This window comes from Geotrypetes seraphini, chromosome 12 (assembly GCF_902459505.1).
Source record: "Geotrypetes seraphini chromosome 12, aGeoSer1.1, whole genome shotgun sequence".
Taxonomy (NCBI): Eukaryota; Metazoa; Chordata; class Amphibia; order Gymnophiona; family Dermophiidae; genus Geotrypetes; species Geotrypetes seraphini.
In genome coordinates, this window is record NC_047095.1 from 39,932,852 (window position 1) to 39,954,004 (window position 21,153).

At 42.8% G+C, this 21,153-nt stretch overlaps 2 protein-coding genes across 5 annotated transcripts in view; one reads left to right on the forward strand and one right to left on the reverse strand.

Moving 5' to 3' along the window:
• Positions 1 to 777: 777 nt before the first annotated feature.
• TYW3 (tRNA-yW synthesizing protein 3 homolog) lies at positions 778 to 10,588 on the reverse strand. 2 transcript variants are annotated; one of them, XM_033915909.1, is made up of 6 exons: positions 10,272 to 10,588; positions 6,747 to 6,827; positions 6,315 to 6,413; positions 5,080 to 5,151; positions 3,225 to 3,358; positions 778 to 2,431 (listed from the first exon to the last, which is right to left on the reverse strand). In XM_033915909.1, the coding sequence occupies exons 1-6, from the start codon at positions 10,443 to 10,445 to the stop codon at positions 2,218 to 2,220; spliced, it is 774 nt and encodes a 257-aa protein (XP_033771800.1). In that variant the 5' UTR covers positions 10,446 to 10,588; the 3' UTR covers positions 778 to 2,217. The 2 variants fall into 2 exon arrangements, with proteins under 2 accessions (XP_033771800.1, XP_033771801.1); XM_033915910.1 differs by having other exon boundaries at positions 6,315 to 6,495; positions 10,272 to 10,410.
• Positions 10,589 to 10,643: 55 nt separating this feature from the next.
• The window catches only part of CRYZ (crystallin zeta), a 64,541-nt gene continuing 54,031 nt past the window's right edge, over positions 10,644 to 21,153 (forward strand). The window contains exons 1-2 of one of the 3 annotated variants that reach the window (XM_033915907.1): positions 10,644 to 10,813; positions 17,773 to 17,884. The gene's annotated coding sequence lies outside the window, so the exon portion shown is untranslated. Of the gene's footprint in view, positions 10,814 to 17,772; positions 17,885 to 20,148; positions 20,193 to 21,153 lie in introns of those variants that run through there. The other 2 variants (XM_033915906.1, XM_033915908.1) reach the window with 2 other exon arrangements.

Here is a 21,153-nt window from a genome sequence, read left to right on the forward strand (position 1 = left end):
GAAATATGGCTGAAGGATGGGTGGCTGTATTGTGGTGAGGATAGTTGTAAGTCCTGATGATGACTGTTGTCAATTGCCCTGTGTTATATGTATTCTGTATAGTTTTGTTTGTAATTACAGTCAAACCTCGGTTTGTGAGTATTTTGCAAGATGAACACTCTCATAAATTTTGCCTCCCAAACCGAGCGTTGACTCAATATGCTACCCCCCCCTTCCGGTCCGTCCAAACTCTTACTGCGATCAGGCACCTGCACACAGGACCAACTCACAGGACGTGCCGGTGCCGAAAGAGCCTGACGGTGATCGCTGCTGGGCCTTGAGCATCTGCGCATGCTCAAGGTCTTCTGGCTTCCGCTCTCTCCAAGATTCTAATGATTGCTTATACGGTAGAAGTACCTGGAGCACTTGTAAAGTCAGCTAGTTTGGGGTTGATGATGAAGACTGAATTTATTACCCCCAGTTACATAAGAACATAATAGCCTTACTGGGTAAGACTAATGGTCCATCTAGCCCAGTACCTTGTTTCCGCAGAGGTCAATCCAGGTCACAAGTACCTGGCAAAAACCTATGAATATCCAGCCTGTAACCTGGTCAGTATTTAGCTTGCATCTATGACAATTCTTGGTGGATTGGCCACATATGTGAGAAACATGATGTCTTGGTCAACCTTCTGCAACACCAAGGTCCTGCCAGGCCATTTTATTAGACATTCCTCAGAGACACCTATTGTGTTCCAGAAGACCATATTATTGCTCTCCTTGATGCACCCAAAACAACTTCATCAGGCAAGTAGTATTTATTCACAAACCACTTTGTCAACCATTTATGAGATGTTCAAAAGCATTTGCAAGTCAAGAAAATCATTAAGTGAAATTTTGTAAAATCTGCAGTTTAAGCAATTCTGTTATGCTGTGCCTATCTTTGTGGTCTGATCTTCTGTCTCAACCCTTTTGCCATTCTCAGGACAACAATTAGCCTCTCTAAACTGGAAGTTCTTCAGTTCTGCATAAGTAATAAATACCCACACACCAAGTTGCAGCATGAGCAGAAATTGCTGCTTTCAGTAAAACCTACAGCTGGCAATAAGGTACCGAGGCCAAAGTTTTATAAACATTGATCAAAGAAGCTCAGTAACCCACTGAAGACTTATGAACTCATCAGATACTCCCCACCGATGGGACAAACACAAAAAGCCCTGATTCTACAAACGATAACTAAGTCCTAGGCACTGTTCAGCGTGGTTGTCAATCAACTCTTGGGCACCATTTATAGAACTGCACCCAAGTGTTCCTAGGTGCCAGTAGGCGTTAAAATCTGAAAAGAAATTAAATTATCCAGCATAAAACAAAAAGAAAAACCAGCACAATGCTGCCTTTAATTTTTCAACTGAATTAAAAAAAAATCTATCTGTATAAAAATACCGTATTTTTCACTCCATAAGACGCACCCCAGATTTAGAGAAGAAAACAAGAAAAAAACCCATTCTGAACCAAATTGTATACTAATATATACCTGACACCTTTAAATTCCATCCCAGCCATCCAGCACCTTTAAATCACGGCAGTCGGACAGCTGCCTGCTGGGGCCCGCAGTGCACAAGCGCGCTAATGCCTGGGCCCACAACACGTCTTAACTGTGCCGGTCGCTGGTGCTTCGCTGGTCTGCCTGCTGATTACCTGTACGTCAGGGCCAGCGACGCACAAGCGCGCTGCTGCGTGGGCACGCGCTACTTCTGAATGGCTGCTTCAGTTCTCGTGAGGAGCTAGCGCCGCTGGCCCCGAAGTGCTGGTAAACAGCAGGCAGCAGTCCAGCGAAGCACCAGCAACCAGCACAATTAGGATGTGTTGCGGCAAAGGCATTAGTGCGCTTGTGCGCCGCAGGCCCCGACAAGCAGCAGGCAGCCGTCCACCAACCCCCCAAATTTAAAAGGTACCACCAGGGGTGGTATATTCGCTTCATAAGACGCACCCTTATTTCCACCCACTTTTTTGGGGAAAAAAAGTGCGTCTTATGGAGCAAAAAATACAGTGGATGTTTCTACACCTGCTCAACAATCCTGTCAGTCTCTTTCAGAAGTGTGCAATGAAATCAAAGGAAAAGCTCCTCGGCCAATACGACCAAATGCTATGGGAACAAGAACTGCTCTCACAGAGAGCAAAGTAAGTCTGAGAACCCAGTATGGGTGTTTTTTTATATCTGATTTTAAATAACTGCATACTACAGATGAAGTTCGCTGAAGATGGCAGCATCAAATTCCACTTCCTCTTCACCATCAAGTGCTTCTTCATCTGGTGATGTGCACACGACATCCTCTTTCATGCCTTTCCTTCTCCTCCTGCGGGTATATACGGGTCTTGACGTTTGGCTTTCCAGTATGGATTTCTCAAAAATATCTTCACATCTCAAAGCAGACTGTAAGCAGCTGTAAAATCTGAACATAAAAATTTAATGTATAATTTCCCCAGGTTCAATAAATTTAAAAAAATTATTTTCTTAAGAGGAGAATAATAAACACAAAAAATGAAGACAGAAAAGACCATATGGATCTATCCAGTCTGCCCATCCACACTATCTACTATTCCTTCCTCTCAGGAGATCCTATGTACTTGACTCAAGCATTTTTGAATTCAAATACAGTCTTGTCTACACCAGGTCCACTGCGAGACTATTCCACATATTTACTGCATATACTTGAATATAAACCTAGATTTTTGGCCAAAAAACAGCCCAAAGATGGGGGTCTTGCCACTACTACTTATTTCTATAGCACCGCTAGATGTACGCAGTGTTGTACATTAAACATATAAGAGAGACAAGAATTGCTCAATAGTCTCTCGAGACAACGACGGGAACTCCCCGCAGCCATTTGCTATGAGTGATCTGCACGGGGCAGGAGTGTAGGAAGATTGCATCTGCCCCGAAAGCCCGCTAGACCACCAGGTAAGGTCTTGGATGCCAGGAAGGAGGCAAGGAAGGCCCGGAATGCAGCTTTATTTAAAAAAAAAAAAAAAATTGTGAATAACCGAATCCACGGATACTGAAACCGCGGATTCGGAGGGCTCACTGTAATGGAAACTCAGTAAAATATGCCCCTTTCTCCTCCTGGGACCACTTTATGCTGCAAAACCTAAGGGGGGAAAAGAGGCCAGGGCAGCACCTACTACAGAATTGCTGCTAGCGGTGCTAGAACATTTACAAATGTTGCACAGTTGAAGCTTACACACCTGTCTGTTCGTTTCTTGTTCTCTTCCATCTTCTGGTTTGCTATTTGAACGAGGAATTCTATGTATTCTTCATTCACTAGCAGCTTTCCCTTACGGCTCAATGGTACTTCCAAACCATGAGTGCTCCGTACTGCCTAACCCCAGAGGGGGGTGGGGGGAAAAAAAAAAAGATGACATGGATACACTGACAGCCAAGTTCTGTGGACGTCATGCAATTAACATGCATTAATTCCCATGCAGTAGGTACTAACGTGTGTTACCATGAATTTACACTATTGAGTTTTAACTACAGGCCCTATTTTATGCAATAGGATCTTGTTACTAATAAACATATTAATGTAATAGGTGGGTTACTAATTTGGTTGATAGTACAGAAGCTCCAAAGGGCCTGCATTACTTTTGTTAAATGAAGCTATTAATGCCTTACTAAAAGTCATCAGCTATAATTCCATTAATTGGCATCTAACAGATGAGGCTGACAGGGCACCTGATTGAGAGGAGAGAACCATCTGTATAATTTGGATCCTTATCTGAATTAAAGTTTACTCAATCTTTATTTATGTAATTTCTTAGGGCCTCTTCTATCAAACTGTGCTAGCAGTTTTTAGCGCAGAGAGCTGCGCTGAATGGCCCATTCTGCTCCAGACGCTCATAGGAACTCTACGAGTGTCGAGCGCAGGCCATTCAGCGCAGCTCACCACGCAGCGCTGTTTGATAGAACTGTTACTGAGGTTACATAAAATTATAAAAAGGTTCTTGGGACTTATGCATGTTACATATTATATTAACCCCTGCCATTAAGTGTGTTACCATTTATATGTTCATATTTTTAAAAGATTTCTAATCTAACATATTCTATTGAACAGGAGGGTTAACATTGCTTCCACTGAATTTATAAACCACCATTTGGTTTACATGGTTTTCACAGCAGTGTCTGCTTAATGTTCTGTCAGAGGTCTTATTCTGTGGTTCTCTCTCTCATCTTTTCACTATGGTCTCTATCTTATGCATGCTACAAATTTGCCAATGTTTGCTCTTATTGCCTCTGCTGGAATCTATTCCAGGTATTCACCTTCCTCTCAGTGAAAACCTATTTTCTAACATTCTCATATCCAAATAATATGACCATATAATATCTGCACTGTTACTTATGTGTACTATTCTATTATTCCACAATTACTACTTTATTGTATTATGCTTAAATTAAATATCAGCATCTCAATTTTAGCCAAGTTCCTATGGTTGACCCTGAGACTGGTCAAATGGAATCGGACAAAAAAAATCCAACCCAAAAACTAAAACACACACCTCTGGTACAATCCTATAGAGATAATTTGCATATAATTTTCCCAGTGGGCTACTTTTGCAAAGCCATGCTAGCGATTTCTGAGTGGCAAATGTGACAAAACCCACTCAATTCCTAAAGGCTTCATTAATTTGCCATGTGGGAATCAATGACAGATATCATTAGGATCCTTTTACAAAGCTAATTGTACAAGCAGCTCCCAACTGAACAACATGGCTAAATTTGAACTGCCTCCCCCCCATCAAATATCAAACCTGAGGTGTGCAGACTTGAAAAATTTTTAGATAAAATTTGAGCCCAAAAATAAAAGGCATTTTTTTCTTGACTGAGCACTACAAATCAAACATATGTGTATATATAATAACAGGTTGTTGCTGAACAGATAAAGCAGGTTTCATCCACATTCAGCTTTCTATCAGGAGTCCTGGAAATTTTTTTTCTTCTGGTCACTGGAACTGTATTTTTACAGCATTGTTTGATGACATAGTATACACTAAAAAAAACACAACACTTTTTTTTTTAAATCAGAAGTACGTTAAGGTTGGTTACCATCATAGTTCTGCCTTTTTTGCCAACGGTGATACCTGAATTCCGGAAGCCAGAGCTTAAAGCCACAGAATGCTGCAAAGCAAAACAGAAATGACAAAACATGAACTGGTGTTGCCGTTTGTAGATTAACGCTGGGTTTTACTAAGCAGCGTAAGGGGCCGGCGAAGTAAATGCTCCGACGCTCTAAGGAATTCAATGAGCATCAGAGCATTTACCCCACCGGCCCGAGGTAAAATGCTCTTACGCTGCTTAGCAAAAGGAGCCATGTATTTTCTCCTATGCTGTGGTAACAAGACACACCAAGAGCAATTTGTCTGGTGAGTACATGTCTAAGCCATGACAATTTTCAAAGTGCAGGTACGCACATACATTCCTTAAATTGAAAACTAGCCCATGGAAAATAGAAGATTTAAACATGTGTACCCATTTAGGATGCACAAGTTTCCTAGCTTGTTTTATGAACTTATTTTATATGCATATATTTTATAAAGTGTATGCATAAATGCTAGCCCCCTTTTACAATCTCACCCCTGAACACCTCTGCTCAGATCAGGTAAACTTATGCACATACAGGCTGCACACATATAAACTTACCAATTTTTTTTTTTTTTTAATTTCCACGTAGAAGCCTTCGATATATGCACTTCAATGGTTTTTAAAATTAACTCTATTATGAACAGCACAAGAACTGACCATCAGCTGTGACCACTTCAGTCCGTGATAGTAAGGTACAAATGCGAAGACCATCACAACATTGTGCTGTGGCCTACACAAAAGTGGCATCTCCTCTAGAATGAGTCCTATGACTTGTTAGATGTTTTTATGACAGACAGACTGACTCATTGATTTGAATTGCATTTTTGGTTGCTATTAAAAAGTTTGGAGACCTGGCTCTGTCTGCTCTTGTTGCTTGGATTTCGTCTATGCAGAAGTGTCTGTCTCCTTTGTTTTTTGTCATCTCCTCTAGAATGGCCAACAGGTTACCCCGTTTATGAAGTTTCTTTCAGAATCCTACATGTCTCCCAATTTCCATTCATACATGTCTTATGCAGTAGTCAAAGGACTGTGAATGTTGCTACCACAGTATCTCTACTTTCTACCAGACTTGTGAACACAGACTGGATTCAGGAATCAAACCCCTGCAAGTCAACGTGCTATACTCAGACTACTGCCCACGAGTATTACTTCCAAGTATGAGTTTATCTCCAAGGATGTATCAGAATAATTTCTCTCACCAGAAGTTGTGCATCTTGTAGCTGTCGACACTGCACGTGTAGGACAAATGGTTCAAATTTTAACACAGCATCTCCACTGGATTTCTGAAGTGCTGCAATCTGAAGCAAAATTCTGAGTTGTGCGTTTGTGACTGCCCAGTTGAACAACATTTTCCACACATCTTGCCAATAAAAAGTTAACCTCAGAAACAAAGAATAGAAAATGATATAGTACCCTGTATTCTGAAGATCTGGGATATAGACTTTTTGAACCCTTAAAAATGTTTCTGAAGTCATGAAATCTATTGGTTATTGCATTATCTGTCTAAACTATTCCTTCTGCTCACATGATACTCTAAGAAAATAATTAACAAGGCTGGAACTTCAGATGTTTGGAGAATACTGTATGCTATTATCAAGTACTTGCATAAAAAAAAACAAAAATTTGCTTACCACATCTTCCTTTTGACATTTCTGATGTGCAACAAGCAGCCAAGAGCAATTCTGCTTCTGCACTTCAAACCCATGGAAGCACTAAAAAACAACAAATAAATAAAAAGTTAACTGTGTCTGCGTAACTAGCAAACCAAACTCACAGCAGTTATTCAGCTAGCGGCTCTGCTCTGAGCAGGAGCGTGGGAAGATCACTCCTGCTCGGTTCACCACTGTACCACCAGGGAATTGAAAGGTACACGGGGGAGGTGGGAGGGAGGTAAAAGTTGTCACAGTTGGCTGGGACAGGAGGCGGAGGGATCCATCCTGTCCCGGCCTACCGCGAGACCACCCCGCGAGATACGCAGCTCAAACTATTTTTTGTAGGTGCTGGCAATTCCCAGGCTGGGGGCAGGAACAGTTTTTCACTGGAGGTGGAACAGAGGGAGAGAGAGGTGCTGGCCCAGGTAGGGGGTATCATAGATAAGACAATCTGTTTTACTTTCAAGGCTTTTCTTTCCCCAAATTTCTCAACTTATAGTCAAATATATACAGTAGTTTGACAACTATTATATTCCATATTAACAGAATATGATCATTTTGGGGCCACTGAAATAACTGCACTGATATCTGATCTTGCAGCTTTAGCATCTCCTTATGTCCCTATTTTCATTCCTCAGATCTCCAGGGCTTGATTTCAGGAGTCCGCTCGCTCATTATAATTTAGTCCCTCAACTTTGGAACTAGCTTCCTCTCAGCCTTCGAGCTGAAGAAAGTTTGATTAACTTCAAAGCTTGTTTTTTTGTATGGCTTTTGAAGGACAGCTTCTAGATTAGTAAGGGCTCCTATCTTCTTTAGGGTAGTGGTTTTTTTTTTTTTGTTGTTATTTGAATGGATATAGAGCTGTGTTATAATGAATTTCCCATCTAACAGTGTAGCTCTTTTCCTTTTTAATTAGACTAATAGGCCCAGATTTCTTTAGCCAGCACCATTGTCGGCAGTTTGGACAATTTCCTAAAAGAGAAGTCCATAGGCCATTATTGAGATGGCTTGGGAAAATCCACTGCTGATTCCTAGGATAAATGGCATAAAATCAGTTTTACTACTTAGGATTTAGCTAGGTACTTGGGACCAGGGTTGGCCATTGATGGAAACAGTATGCTGGGCTTGATGGACCTTCAGTCTTTTCCAGTATGGCAATTCTTATTTTCTTATGTCGATCACATGATAGTGCCAGTTAAAGAATCTCTCCACAGTTGTTTAAAAGGCATTTTTCAATTAGCCTAAAAAACAGCAGTTTAGAGAATCCAGGCCATATTGCTTAGCCAATAGATATAAATGGTATACACCAAATTTTAATAAACTATACTCATCAAGGGAATAATTCAGTAAATAAGGTGCAAACATTTACATGGCAAATACACACTTCAGTGATTAGAATATTGGTATATGCACATGTGTGTGCATATAAGTGTGTAAATGCTTAATTCTACCTAAATGCAATACTGTCAATATATCTATATATTTCACAACATGTATTTTAAAGAGTTGCTGTACTGGGTCATATCAAGGGTTGATCTAGTTCAGTATCCTGCATCCAATAGAGGCCAGTCTGCAACCCTAGTACTTGACATTCTATGCTTCTTAACCTTAAATATAAGCGATGGATTTCCCTAGGTCAGTGGTTCTCAAACCCTGTCCTGGGGGACCTCCAGCCAGTCGGGTTTTCAAGATATCCCTAATGAATATGCATGAGAGAGATTTGCATATAATGGAAGCGACAGGTATGCAAATCTCTCTCATGCATATTCATTAGGGATATCTTAAAAACCCGACTGGCTGGGGGTCCCCCAGGACAGGGTTTGGGAACCACTGACCTAGGGAAATCCACCGCTTATACTTGAGGTTAAGAAGTCTACCTTAACAATTTTATGGACTTTTCCTGATGGAATTTATCCAAACCTTTTTTTAACCAAGTTACATCATCTGCTTTTACCTCTTGTTCCAGCAAAGAGTTCTACAGCTTCACTATATGTTGAGTGAAAAAATGTTTCCTCCTATTTGTTTTAAATGAGCAACCATGTAAATTCAGAGTGTCTCTTAGACTTTGTATTTTTCTGATAAAGTAACGATCAATTTGCTTTTAACCATTCCTCTCCACTTAGTATTTTATAGACCTTCCATTCCTGAAGCTGCAGGCAGCCAGTCTTGACAACCCCCTCCCTCCATTCCCAAAGCAATGGAGCCGGTCCTGACAACCCCCTCCCTCCATTCCTGAAGCAGAAGTGTGTCCTGACAACTCCCCTCCCTCACCCGAAGCTATAGTGGCAGCTAGCAAGCAGAGGAAGTGCTGGTAAACAGGCTGCTTCCAGCCAGCCAAAAGGCCTTTCCTCTGCCGCATCACTTCTGACATGGCAGAGGAAAGGCCCTACCTGAGCTGGCCAGAAGCTGCCTGTTTACCAGCACTTCCTCTGCTCGCTAGCTGCCACTACAGCTTCAGGTGAGCGAGGGAGGAAGAGACATTGTCAGAACACTTTGTTGTTTCGGGAAGAGAGGGAGGGTTATCAGGACCAACTCTATTGCTTCGATTAGAGGGAGGGAGGGTTGTCAGGACCAGCTCTGCTGCTTTGGGAATGGAGGAAGGGAGGGTTGTCAGGACTAGCTCTACAGCTTCTGGAACGGAGAGAGGGAGGGTGTCAGGACCAGCTCTTCTGCTTTGGGAAAGGAAGGATGTCAGGACAGCTTTGGAAATGGAGGAAAGAAGAGAGGGATGAGAGAAGTGGGAGAAAAAGAAGGGAAGAATAGATGCTAGACTTACAAGTGGAGGCGGTTGGATGATAGAGTGAGGTGGGGAGACCAAACTTATTTTTACAGTAATTTTCAAGCAACCAGAAACTACAGTTATCCAGCATCCACCAACCTCTTGGGTGACGGATAACTGAGCTTCTTAACATTTGCTTCTAAGAATTCAAGCGACCGCATTACTGTTTTTTAGTTTGTTTGTTTTTGTAAGCTCAGAAACTTAACGCTGGGAAGGGGTAAAATGCGGACCTCACGGACCTAAAACCGCACGTCCTTAAAAATCCGAGGTCCGTGCATTGACAAGTCCGCCTTCGCTTTCCCTGCAGCTCAGAAGCCCCCGGCTCCCTCGCGGACCTCACGGATCTGAACTGCACGTCACATCCTTAAAAATCCGAGGTCCGTGCCACTTTTAGTCTGGCTCTGACAGAGCTCTATGACAATTTAACTCTGACTGATCCTAATACTTTTCCCTCCCTATGCTAGGATCAGTCAGAGTTAAGTTGTCATAGAGCTCTGTCAGAGCCAGACTAAAAGTGGCGCGGACCTCTGATTTTTAAGGATGTGACGTGCAGTTCAGATCCGCGAGGTCCGCGAGGGAGCCGGGGGCCAGAGCTGAGCTGCAGGGAAAGCGAAAGCGGACTTGTCAATGCACGGACCTCGGATTTTTAAGGACGTGCGGTTTTTAGGTCCGTAAGGTCCGCGTTTTACATCCCAGGGCGCTGCTGCTGCGGGCAAGCGACTCACCCCATCAATGAGCGTCACACGTCCCGAGCACGAGCTGGTCGTGAAGAAGGCATCACGCTCGTTGATAAACCGCACCAGGCTCTCGATGTTCGCGTCCACGCTGCCTTTCCTGCTGAGGTCCGTCCTGCTCAGACATTGCTCTTTCCGCTTCTCGAAAGCTTCAAAAAGCTCCATCGGCACAAAGCCTGCAGCAAGCACCACAGCTTCACCAGAAGTTATTAAGTTAAAACACACAACATTCCTCCATGCGGGCCGCCATATTGCGCAGCACGCTAAATTGTACGTACGTACGTCCTCCGCTACGTAGATACCGATAGATTGGTGCTATGAGCTCTTTTTTTCTCTCTACGGGCTGCCGGACAGGACAAACTGTTTGCAAAGAACGCGCTCAGCTGTGGCGCAACAGGAGTCAGGACGACAGAAGAGCAGATCTAATAGTATCGGTTCTGTCAAAAGACTGCGCGACTCTACGCGGGAACGTATGTTGAAAAGCTTAAGTGGAAGAAAGAGTTTTCTGGAGTCCGTAGCTGATCAGCAGTCAGGTAAGATTGGTGCAGGGTGAAAATAACGTCCCACCAGGGGCGAAACAATTTTCCTCGTTAAAATGCAGCCCAGATGAAGTCAAACTAGAATAGATTGCTATAGTTTTAGCAAACATGCATGATATCAATGATAATAGGATTTGCACCATTGCGTCCACCACGACGGTGTATTTCTGATTTACCTAAAATCCTGGAGATCCTGGTTTTACCTTGTTCCTACTATAATAGCACTAAATTCCAGGAGTGAACTATGCCCAGTAGAGAGCCTGTGCGCTGATGAACATTCTCAGGCCTTGCCCCCTCTTTCAGATACTAGGCCCGTAGTATTGCTAGATACTTTTTTTTTTTTAAATAATCCCACCCAATTGCCTTGAAAAAACAGCCCAATGTATGAGGGGGTGCTGAAAAATTCTCAGCCCAACTAATTTCAGTTGGGACAGTCTCCATCAAGGGCTATACACTTAGGCCCTGATTCTCCAAAAGTGCGTCCCGATTTTAGGCAGCTGTAGACGTCCTACAGCTGTCTAATCAGCCAATCGGGATGCACGTTTAAAAAAAAAAAAATGCTCCCCAGGCAGGCCGCCCGGGAGAGGCGTCCTATTCAGAATCGGCCTATACTAAATGCCGATTCTGTAACCAGCGTCTTTAGAGAATCGGGTTAAATTAGGCTGTCCCATCACCGACAGGAAAATGCCTAACTCCTCCTATCGGAACCCCGAGCCCCCTCCCCCCCAAACTCGTAATCGCCGACAGGAGGATGCCCAACTCCTCCTGCCGGAAAGCCCAATGACCCCCCGCCCCAACTAATCTCCCTCCCCAACTAACCTTTCAATGTTGGTCAGCTGGACGGGTCTTGCTGCCGTTCAGCCGACGAGTCTGCCTCGTGGAAATGAGACGGCACGCCCCTTCCCGGCCCATCCCCGCTAAATCTAAGGCCTGATTGGCCCAGGCTAGGCACCTTGGCCAATCAGGCCTTAGGATTAGTGAGGATGGGCGGACCCGCTATGCCTAAGGCCTGATTGGTCCAGGCTTCTACAGCCTGGGCCAATCAGGCCTTAGATTTAGCGGGGATGGGCCGGGAAGGAGCGTGCCGTCTCATTTCCACGAGGCAGACCCGTCGGCTGGACGTCATGGAAATGAGACGGCACGCCCCTTCCCGGCCCATCCCTGCTAAATCTAAGGCCTGATTGGCCCAGGCTAGGCACCTTGGCCAATCAGGCCTTAGGATTAGTGGGGATGGGCGGACCCGCTATGCCTAAGGCCTGATTGGTCCAGGCTTCTACAGCCTGGGCCAATCAGGCCTTAGATTTAGCGGGGATGGGCCGGGAAGGGGCGTGCCGTCTCATTTCCACGAGGCAGACCCGTTGGCTGGACGGCAGCAAGACCCGTCCAGCTGATCAACATTGAAAGGTTAGTTGGGGGAGGGAGATTAGTTGGGGCGGGGGGTTGTTGGGCTTTCCGGCAGGAGGAGTTGGGCATCCTCCTGTCGGTGATTACGAGTTTGAGGGGGGAGGGGGTTCCGGGGTTCCGACAGGAGGAGTTGGGCATCCTCCTGTCGGCGATTACGAGTTTGGGGGGGAGGGGGTTCCGGGGTTCGGGGTTCCGACAGAAGGGGTTAGGCATCCTCCTGTCGGTGATGGGACAGGCGGCTGCGGCCTCTATACTTTATTGCAGCAGGGAGATCCCTTGCCGCGATCAGTATAGCGGCCGCGTCTACTTACAATGTAGACCAGCATTTTGCTGGCCTACATTTTAAGCGTCTCTTCCTCTACTAGGGAGACGCGTAGGGCCGCCTAAGTTCGCCTAAGGCCTGTAGGCGAGCTTAGGCATCTTGCGGGTCTCCCTAGGCTCCCGGAGGCGCCTTCAGGCCTGCCTGGGGAGCATTTTTTTTAAAAAAAACGTGCATCCCGATTGGCTGATTAGACAGCTGTATGACGTCTACAGCTGCCTAAAATCGGGACGCACTTTTGGAGAATCAGGGCCTTAGGGCTTCTTTTACAAAGGTGCGCTAGCATTTTTAGCGCATGCACAAGATTAGCATGCGCTAGCTGAAAAATTAATAATTAAATTAACCCATTTGATTATAATCAATTAAAAGTTAATTTAATTATTAATTATTAATAATAGTGAGTTCTTAAGGATTTAGGGAAGGGATGGATGATATGGTATAAATGATTATGTACTACAAACAGAATGTGGACTTGGGATAATGTACGTTATGTGAGGTCCTATGCACTGAGAATTACCAATAATATATGATATACCCTCCTCCTAGTTTATCACCTAAGATATTAAGGAATATTATTTACAATAAGGGGAAGTAATTATTTGATATGGATTGATTTAATTAATTAATCAATTGATAGGCATGTGGAGGCCATCCTTAATTATATGAATACATATATTTTTCTAATATCTGATAAGCCTATCAGTTTATAATTTTCATGTATTGGGTTGGATTTTAAGTAGAAAGATCTGATTACTATATAGACAGAAATACTTAGCAACTTAGGCGATGTAAAAACAGGTCTAAGTGCCCAGATGATATTCAAAGTGACAAGATATCCACTGTAGAGACAAAGTACAGACCCCCACACACTCCCCCAGTGATCACTGACTTCCCCCCCCACATACACACAGCCATAAAAATTGGAATAAAAAGTTTACATATCTGCCTCCAGAACATCAGCACCTGGCATTGAAAGCCTAGTAGAGCTGCACAGAGGTGGTTTGAGTAGTCTGGGGGGTGGGCTAGTGAACCATAGAGAGGAGGACACAAGCCTATAAACCACTCTAACCACTGCATTCATGGTGAAAAATGTGAGTCCACCAAAACCCCCCTAAAACTCTGCTTTACTGCCACATAGGTGGCACCTGCAGCCATAAGGGCTATTGGGGTGGTAGACAGGTGGTAGGTTTGGGGGGGGGCTCACCATAAGGGAGTTGTGGTGAGATGTTTGTGGAACCCTTTTTGTGAAGTTTGCAGTAGTGCCCTGTAAGGTGCCCCACTACTGTGTTGCCATGTTCATCACTTTGCTGGCCCGTCCAGTGTCCAAAAGGTCTTGTTCTAGGCGTTTTTGATTTGGACAAATTTTTGGACGAGAATGGGGTATGAAGCGACTTAGCAGTCTGGACAGTTAAACGGCTGGACGTGCAAGTAGACAATTCTGGAAAAAAATATATATATTTTGGATGTATTTTTTGAGAATGGACTTTACATACTGTTGACTTTGGGCGACTAGTGACTTAGGCCCAAAATGGACTCAGACGTTTCTTTTGATTATCCCCCTCCACGTTCTGATTTGCTGAATGCCGAGCTGACTTTAGAATACCGTGTCATGATTCAGCAAAAATTACAGCACAAAAAATCTAAAACCAGCCCAGAAAACCGCAACCCGCAGCTACTCAAAATTTGCTGTAACCAGCGTTCCAAAGCAGCCCACTTGGGTGAGAAAAATCACAGACCTGACAACTATCTGCAGAAGGAATCCACTCCAGAATTTGAATCCCTTTTATTTCAGAGAGAGTTCTGCTGCCCCCTACAGTTTTTTCCTTATGCACACAAGCTGGAAGGAGTGTTTCTGATCTGCTTAGCTTATTTTTTAAAACTTTGGTCTGTTTTTTTGTATATTTTCTTCATCTTTTGGTGCTAAGAGCTGCCCTAGTCGAAGGTCCAGCTCTATCTGCATGGAAGAGAAGCAGACTGAGGTCAGCAGCTGATAAACCAATCCCTTGTGGTACTTGTTAGCCAGCCTGCAGAAGCCTTTTTGGAGCTAAGGGCTGTCCCCTAGTAGTATTGCTCACCTACTACTTGCAGGGGTTTGAGCACAGGCTGTTAGGCATTCAGAGGGGGGGGGGGGTCTCATAGGGTGCCAGCTGCATTTATGCCTCTTTTCCTTCCCCCCCCCCTTTTTTTTTTTTTTTTTGCATGTCGGTGGACCACAGAGGTTGGATGCTCAGTCAGACATTAATCAGACTGGCAATCCGAAGATTTAGCGCTGGTAAGACGTTCTGTTTGAGGCAGTGATTTCTTCTCTAAGATCCATCTACTTTTGGAGCTGAGGTAGGTTGCAGCACATTGCCAGCAAATGTCACAGTGATTAATGCTGTTATTACAGCCTATGAGGAAAACTGGGGGTGTCTGCAAATTTTGTTCTTGAAGGTTTCTGCCTGTTTCCTGATGTTCCCCCAACTCTAAAATCCTAAAATTCCTAGCTTTTTAATTTTGTTTTGGTGTTTTTGAGGCATTATTGGCGCCAAAATGTTGTTGTGGTGGCCATCTTGGATTTCCAGATTTTTTTTTTTTTTTCCAAAGTTCTCCCAGAAGCTTCAAATTACCTGGTTATGCTTCAGAACTGGACGGGATGGAATCCTCAGGCTCTTTTGACTCTAATTCATGCCAGGTTTACGTTGGATATGCACCCGAAGAGCGCCCTTGTGCCACATGCCGCGCAGCACATGAAGTGGGGGAGGGGGGGCACGCGTCCCTTTACATCTTTTATGTAGGAATTAAATTCCTGCCATATGACAATCAAGTTTGAACCCTGTTGAAATTCCAGGACAATTATGTTTTTAGATATCCAGATTTCATTAACATTGAAGGGATTTTAAACGTTAGTATATGTGAAACAGATTGGAATACTCTTTTACATTTTTCTAACATTCATCCGATTCATTCTCGCTGGAGTATTCCTTTTTCTCAATTTTTGAGGTACAAGAGATTGTGTTCCTCTACCAAAAACTCTGAGGACAAGGCTGAAGAATTGACATATTTATTTAAAGATGCTTTTAATTCTTGAAACTTTTACTTGTTTTAGAGATACTCCTTGAATTGTGCTTTGGTAATTTGTACCCTTTCCTCTTGTATTTCCCCTTTTTTTTTTTTTTATTTCCATACCCAACATTGTAACTTTTTAACTCCTTTCCTAACCCCTTCTGTACGTTTTTATTGAAATTATATTGTTAATGTGTTAGTTTCTTTGTTTTCTCTGCTTAGACTATGTACATCGCCTAGCAATTTTAATAGGCGATTCATCAAATACTAAAATAAACTTGAAACCTTGAAACTCAGTTTTACAAGCCGACACAGTAGTGCCACCCTAGATTTCTGGGACTGCTTTTGTATGTCCTGCTTGTCCAGGATAACACACCTTTTGCACTAGAAAAAGAGATTAGGTTCTTGCCTTGTTAATATCTTTCCTAGTACATAGTTGTGTCATTCTGGACCTCCACCCTGTCATGTATTTCTTGTGCCTGCCTACTGTCTCACTCAGAATGTTCTTATCCAAACCTGCAAATTGGATGCCAGTCAGACTTTATGCATATGAAGGATAGTCTATTGCTAGGATAGATTGGGGTATTATTTGAGCTCCTTTAATGATTGTTTCGCTATTTTGATTGTTCAATGTTTAACATGTTTGTTAAAATTTTAGAGCAGAACAGACTTGTTCTTTGGGGAGTTTCCCCATACCCCTGCTTCACATTTGTTTCTAGAAAGAGCTATTGCCTGCTTTGGAACTAACGGGGGTGGGGGGGTGGGTGGGCAGTAGAGCCCTCTGTGAAGTAAGAGGAATTCAAAATCCGATGTGGACTCCTGCAAGGCTCAAGAGCACTGGGATATAACCCGCTCGTCCAGAATGACACACCTATCTACTAGTAAAGATATTATCAAGAACCTAATTTCTTTTTCTGCCTCAATGCAGAGATGTTTTGAGGGTTGCACAACGCCAGTCCAACATGAGAAAATTACTGCCAGGTCTGAGAAAGCATAGAAAGATTGCCTCCTTCTCTGCATGAGGCAGAAAAGCTAATATCTGATCCCCCTGATCTCACTAGAAACTTCCCTGGTATAGAAGAGACTCCACATAAAAAAAGCCCAAAAACAGAAAAATGAAGGCAGATAAAGACCATATGTAGACTAGATAGGTCATAAGCACCCTTTACAGACTAGATTGTGACTAGATGGTCTATTCTATAAAGGATATACTCTCTTATGTGCATCTACAGAATATTAAAAACAACTTCCTACATACCCTTCCTTCCAAACTGTGCTCATTGGGCAAACTGCTGTTATCTGTGCCCTTCACATTACCAACTCTCAGTGCTTTACAACATACTACAACTTCTTATTTCTATAATGCTGCCAGATGCACACAGCGCTGTACATTAACATGGGAAAGACAGTCCCTGCTCGAAAGAGCTTATAACCTAGTTGTGCCAGCCCAAAATGATGAAATCTATACACCCTTCTGTTTATTTTTGGTATCATCTACTGGAGGTGTTTAGCTTCCTTCATGTACCAACTGCCCAATACAACCCCCTGAATGGATTCATATTATAACTTATTTGGAAGCTAGTCTAAAAGCTTGTTATTTCTCAGAGAGTAAAAATGTTATTAGTTGTGTTTTTGATGGCACCTCATAGACCAGGGGTCTCCAATGTATGGCCCATGGGCCACATCCGGCCTGCGATATGATTTTATCCAGCCTGCGGAAGAATTGTGCGGAAATGCGTCAATTGGACTAATTTTCCAATGAGAATTCGCAAAAACCCCATGGGGTGTTGATAGATTTCAAATGCATTAATTAAATTGTGTTCAAAAATATATTGATATTCCATATTATGTTAATGTTAATATTATTCACAACTGTATTTAATACTGAATTGTAATTGTATACTTCGCAGTATTTCTTTGTACTTGTTTGGCCTCGATCGACTATCACTTCATGGCGTTATAGGTAGTTCTGGCACTCTGACTAATCTTTAAATTGAATCTGGAAGTTCGTTACTAGTCGTTATGGTTAACTGTCCATAAGAATACTTGCAGTGGTGCAGTGTAATACTCAATTTGTAATTGCATAAATTTATATTTAAAGGTGCGTATTCACTTATTCGTTTGTACGGAGTTCTTGTGATTTTAATAATGTCATAATTATTTATAAATTTATTCTCTTTTACAGTTTTAACATGGATGGGAAAAAGAAAAGGAAAGTTGATCATGAATGTCGTGTGTTTAATGAAAAATGGGGCGTAAAATACTTCTTCATACAATCGAAGTCAAAGGATAAAGCCGTATGTGTCATTTGTAAAGACACCGTTGCTGTGTTGAAAGAATACAATATACGCCGCCACTATGAAGCAAAACATGCTTCGTTTTCGCAATTTAAAGAAAAGGAGCGTTTAGATAAATTTGAATCATTATGTCATTGTCTGCGTTTTCAACAAGACTTATTGACCAGGTGAAAGATTGTAACTTTGCTCATATGCCATACTGTGCAGAATCTCACACCAAGATATATACCAAACTCACGGCCTCTCTTACAAAGCCGCACGGCAACAGCCCCGAAGCCCTTTAAATCTCTATGAGCTTCGGGGACGTTAGTGCAGCGCAGCCTCTAGCGCAGCTTGGTAAAAGAGGCCGTCAGTATATATCTCAAATTCCTCGCCTCCGATATATAATCCCCAGCTCATCTGTGTAAAGCTTGCTAAGGGATGATAAGCCTTGAAAAAACCTTCTGTAGGTGAAACATGTTGGCTCCTATTTCCCTGAAAAGAAAACCACAAAAGCTAAGAGGGGCATAATCGAAAGGGACGTCTAAGTCCGTTTACGTCCATCTCGCAAGTCGTTCAAAGTAAAAACAGCTTAAGACACATTTTTGAAAATCGTCTAATTATATGTCCTGCCGATCTGATCGTCCAAGTCGCTAAATCGTCCATATTTATACCACATTTTCGCCCAACTTTTCGTCCAAGTCCAAAACGCCTAGAACAAGCCCTGTTGGATGTGGGAGGGGTCTGCAAAGTGATGGACTGCATACCCAGACATGGCACCTAAATAGTTGGGTGCCTTACAGGGCACTGCTGTGAACTTCACAAAAAGGGTGCCATGTCATCATCTCACTACAGCTCCCTTATAGGTCATGGTGAGTCCCCCAAACCACCTCCAGAATCCCCTAGACCCACTTATCTACCACCCCAATAGCCCTTATGGCTGCAGGAGCCACTTAAATGCCAGTACAAAAGGGTTTTGGGGGTGTATAGGGGAGTGCAGATGTTTAAGTATCAATGCAGTGATTACAGGGGCTTATGGGCATGGGTCCTCTTCTCCATGAGTCCCTAACTTACCCTCAAGATGGCTTAAGCCGCCTCTGTGCTGGACGACTAGGCTTTCCTATGCCAGGCGGCCAGGTGATGAGGCTGAATTTTAAAGATGTGATTATTATTTTTATGGAGGTGGAGGGGGGTCAGTGATCACTGGGGTAGTGTGTGGGGGTCTGTATTATATGTTTTCAGTGCTTATCTGGTGAGTTTAGGTGGGTTTTTGTGACTTAGAAGTCATAACGTCCAAGTTCCGTCGATCGTGGGCTGTATAACTTTTGGTTATACATGCTGAACGACTAAGTCTAAGCCAGCCCACGTCCCGCCCAACTCCCGCCCTCGACACTCCTCCCGTTTAGCTTTGGTCGTTCAGCAGCACTATGAAGGCCTAGGTCGTTTAGAAATACGTCCAAAACCCGTTTTTAGTATCGGCACTTGGATTTATTTGAGAAAGTTCATCCAAGTGCTGACTTAGACCCGTTTTTGGACGTATTTCTCTTTCGATTATGAGACCCTAAGTACTCTTGAAATATGCTAGAAGAGTTGTTGAATAAAAATTTAAAAGTAAAATGTGTTAGTAAAAATTGATAGCGGCTCCAGTGAGGAGGCAGTACATAAAGCCTAGGGCAGTGAAAACTTTTGAGTCCAAGTGGTACTTCTGAGGAGCTGGGGATTATATATTGGAGGTGAGGAATTTGAGATATATACTGAGCTTGGTATATATCTTGAGGAGAGTTTGATTGGTGATCCTCACAAGAATATTTATATATAAAAATTGAGTGCCATTTGGATAAAATACTGTGCAGAATTGCATAAAAGGGTGAAGCAGAATTTCGTTTCTCGTTCACAAATTTAGGGCCTCTTCTATTAAACCATGCTAGCAGTTTTAGCGCCGGGACCCACGCTGCTCCCAACGCTGATAAGAACCATATGAGTGTCGGGAGCAGCGCGGGCCATTCAGCGCGGCTCCCCGTGCTAAAACCGTTAGCGCGGTTTAGTAGAAGAGGGGGTTAGTTATTTCAGATCTTAAACAACAATTTCAGAAGCGATTTGCTGATTTGGATGCCAATGCTTGGGAAATTAGATTGTTTCAAAATCCGTTTGACTGTGATGTCAAATTCAAATAGAAATTCAAATAGAAATTATTGAACTTCAGGCAAATGAACATAATAAAGATAAATACAAGGAAGAAAACTCGATTGATTTTTTTTTTTTTTAGCTCTGAGAAGTTTCCAAATTTGAAGAAATTTGCTTGTAAATTTATCTCAATATTTGCAACAAGGTATCTTTATGAACCAACTTTTTCCCGCATGAAATATATCTAGTCAAAATACAGGGAAAAATTTATCTGATGAATGTTTGATATCGCTACTTGTAATTAGCGTTTCAAAAATTTGAACCTTAGGGGTCCTTTTATCAAGCTGCGGTAGGGGTTGTACGCGCATAATACCACGCGTTAAACTGCCTGCCGCGCTAGCCGCATTGAGCAGGTGTTAGTTTTTTAGCTGACCAAGGGGGTTATCACATGATAAAATGCCGACGCGATAACCCCGCTAGCACGGCTTGATAAAAGGACTCCTTAGTTTAATAAGATTTTAAAAACAGTTCTATCATTCACATTGATGGTTTTATTATAATTTGTGATGAAAATATGAGAATTTGCTGGTAGTGTTCATTGTCATTAATATACGATAATTTAATCTCACATAGTTTATAAAATTTTCTGCTTTCAATAAAACTCATCTATCTAGTTATTTATCTTTTTTTAATTTTTACTACGGCCTGCTGAAAAGTGCCGTGGCCCTTGGGCAAAAAGTTTGGAGATCCCTGTCATAGACTAACAGATTTACTGAGGCCTGAGTTTTTGAGGACAAGAATCCAATTCATCAGAGACTCTTGTCTTTGAAAATTATACCAAAATAAATCTGTTATTCTACATGGTGCCTCCAGATCTCCTATTCTACCTAATCACGAGCAAAGAACATGGGTCAGACACAAATACTATATAGGCATAAGCAGCTGTCACCACTACCTCCTAGGCTGCAGGAGCAAAATGCATCCAGGGTACTTACACAGAACATAGAAACATGATAGCAGATAAAGGCCAAATGGCCCATCCAGTCTACCCACCCGCAGCATCCACTATTTCTTCCTTTCCCTAAGAGATTCCATGTGCCTGTCCCACGGTTTCTTGAATTCAGACAGAATCTTTGTCTTCACCACCGCCACCTGGAGCCTATTCT

Excerpts from the sequence above, each read along its gene's own strand:
- TYW3 (XM_033915909.1), bottom strand. The coding sequence starts at position 10,445 with ATGGAGCTTTTTGAAGCTTTCGAGAAGCGGAAAGAGCAATGTCTGAGC. Across the intron at positions 6,828-10,271 it reads GTGTGACGCTCATTGATGGG|TGCTTCCATGGGTTTGAAGT; the intron begins GTGAGTCGCTTG and ends GTTGTTTTTTAG. Across the intron at positions 5,152-6,314 it reads TACAAGATGCACAACTTCTG|CATTCTGTGGCTTTAAGCTC; the intron begins GTGAGAGAAATT and ends TTTGCTTTGCAG.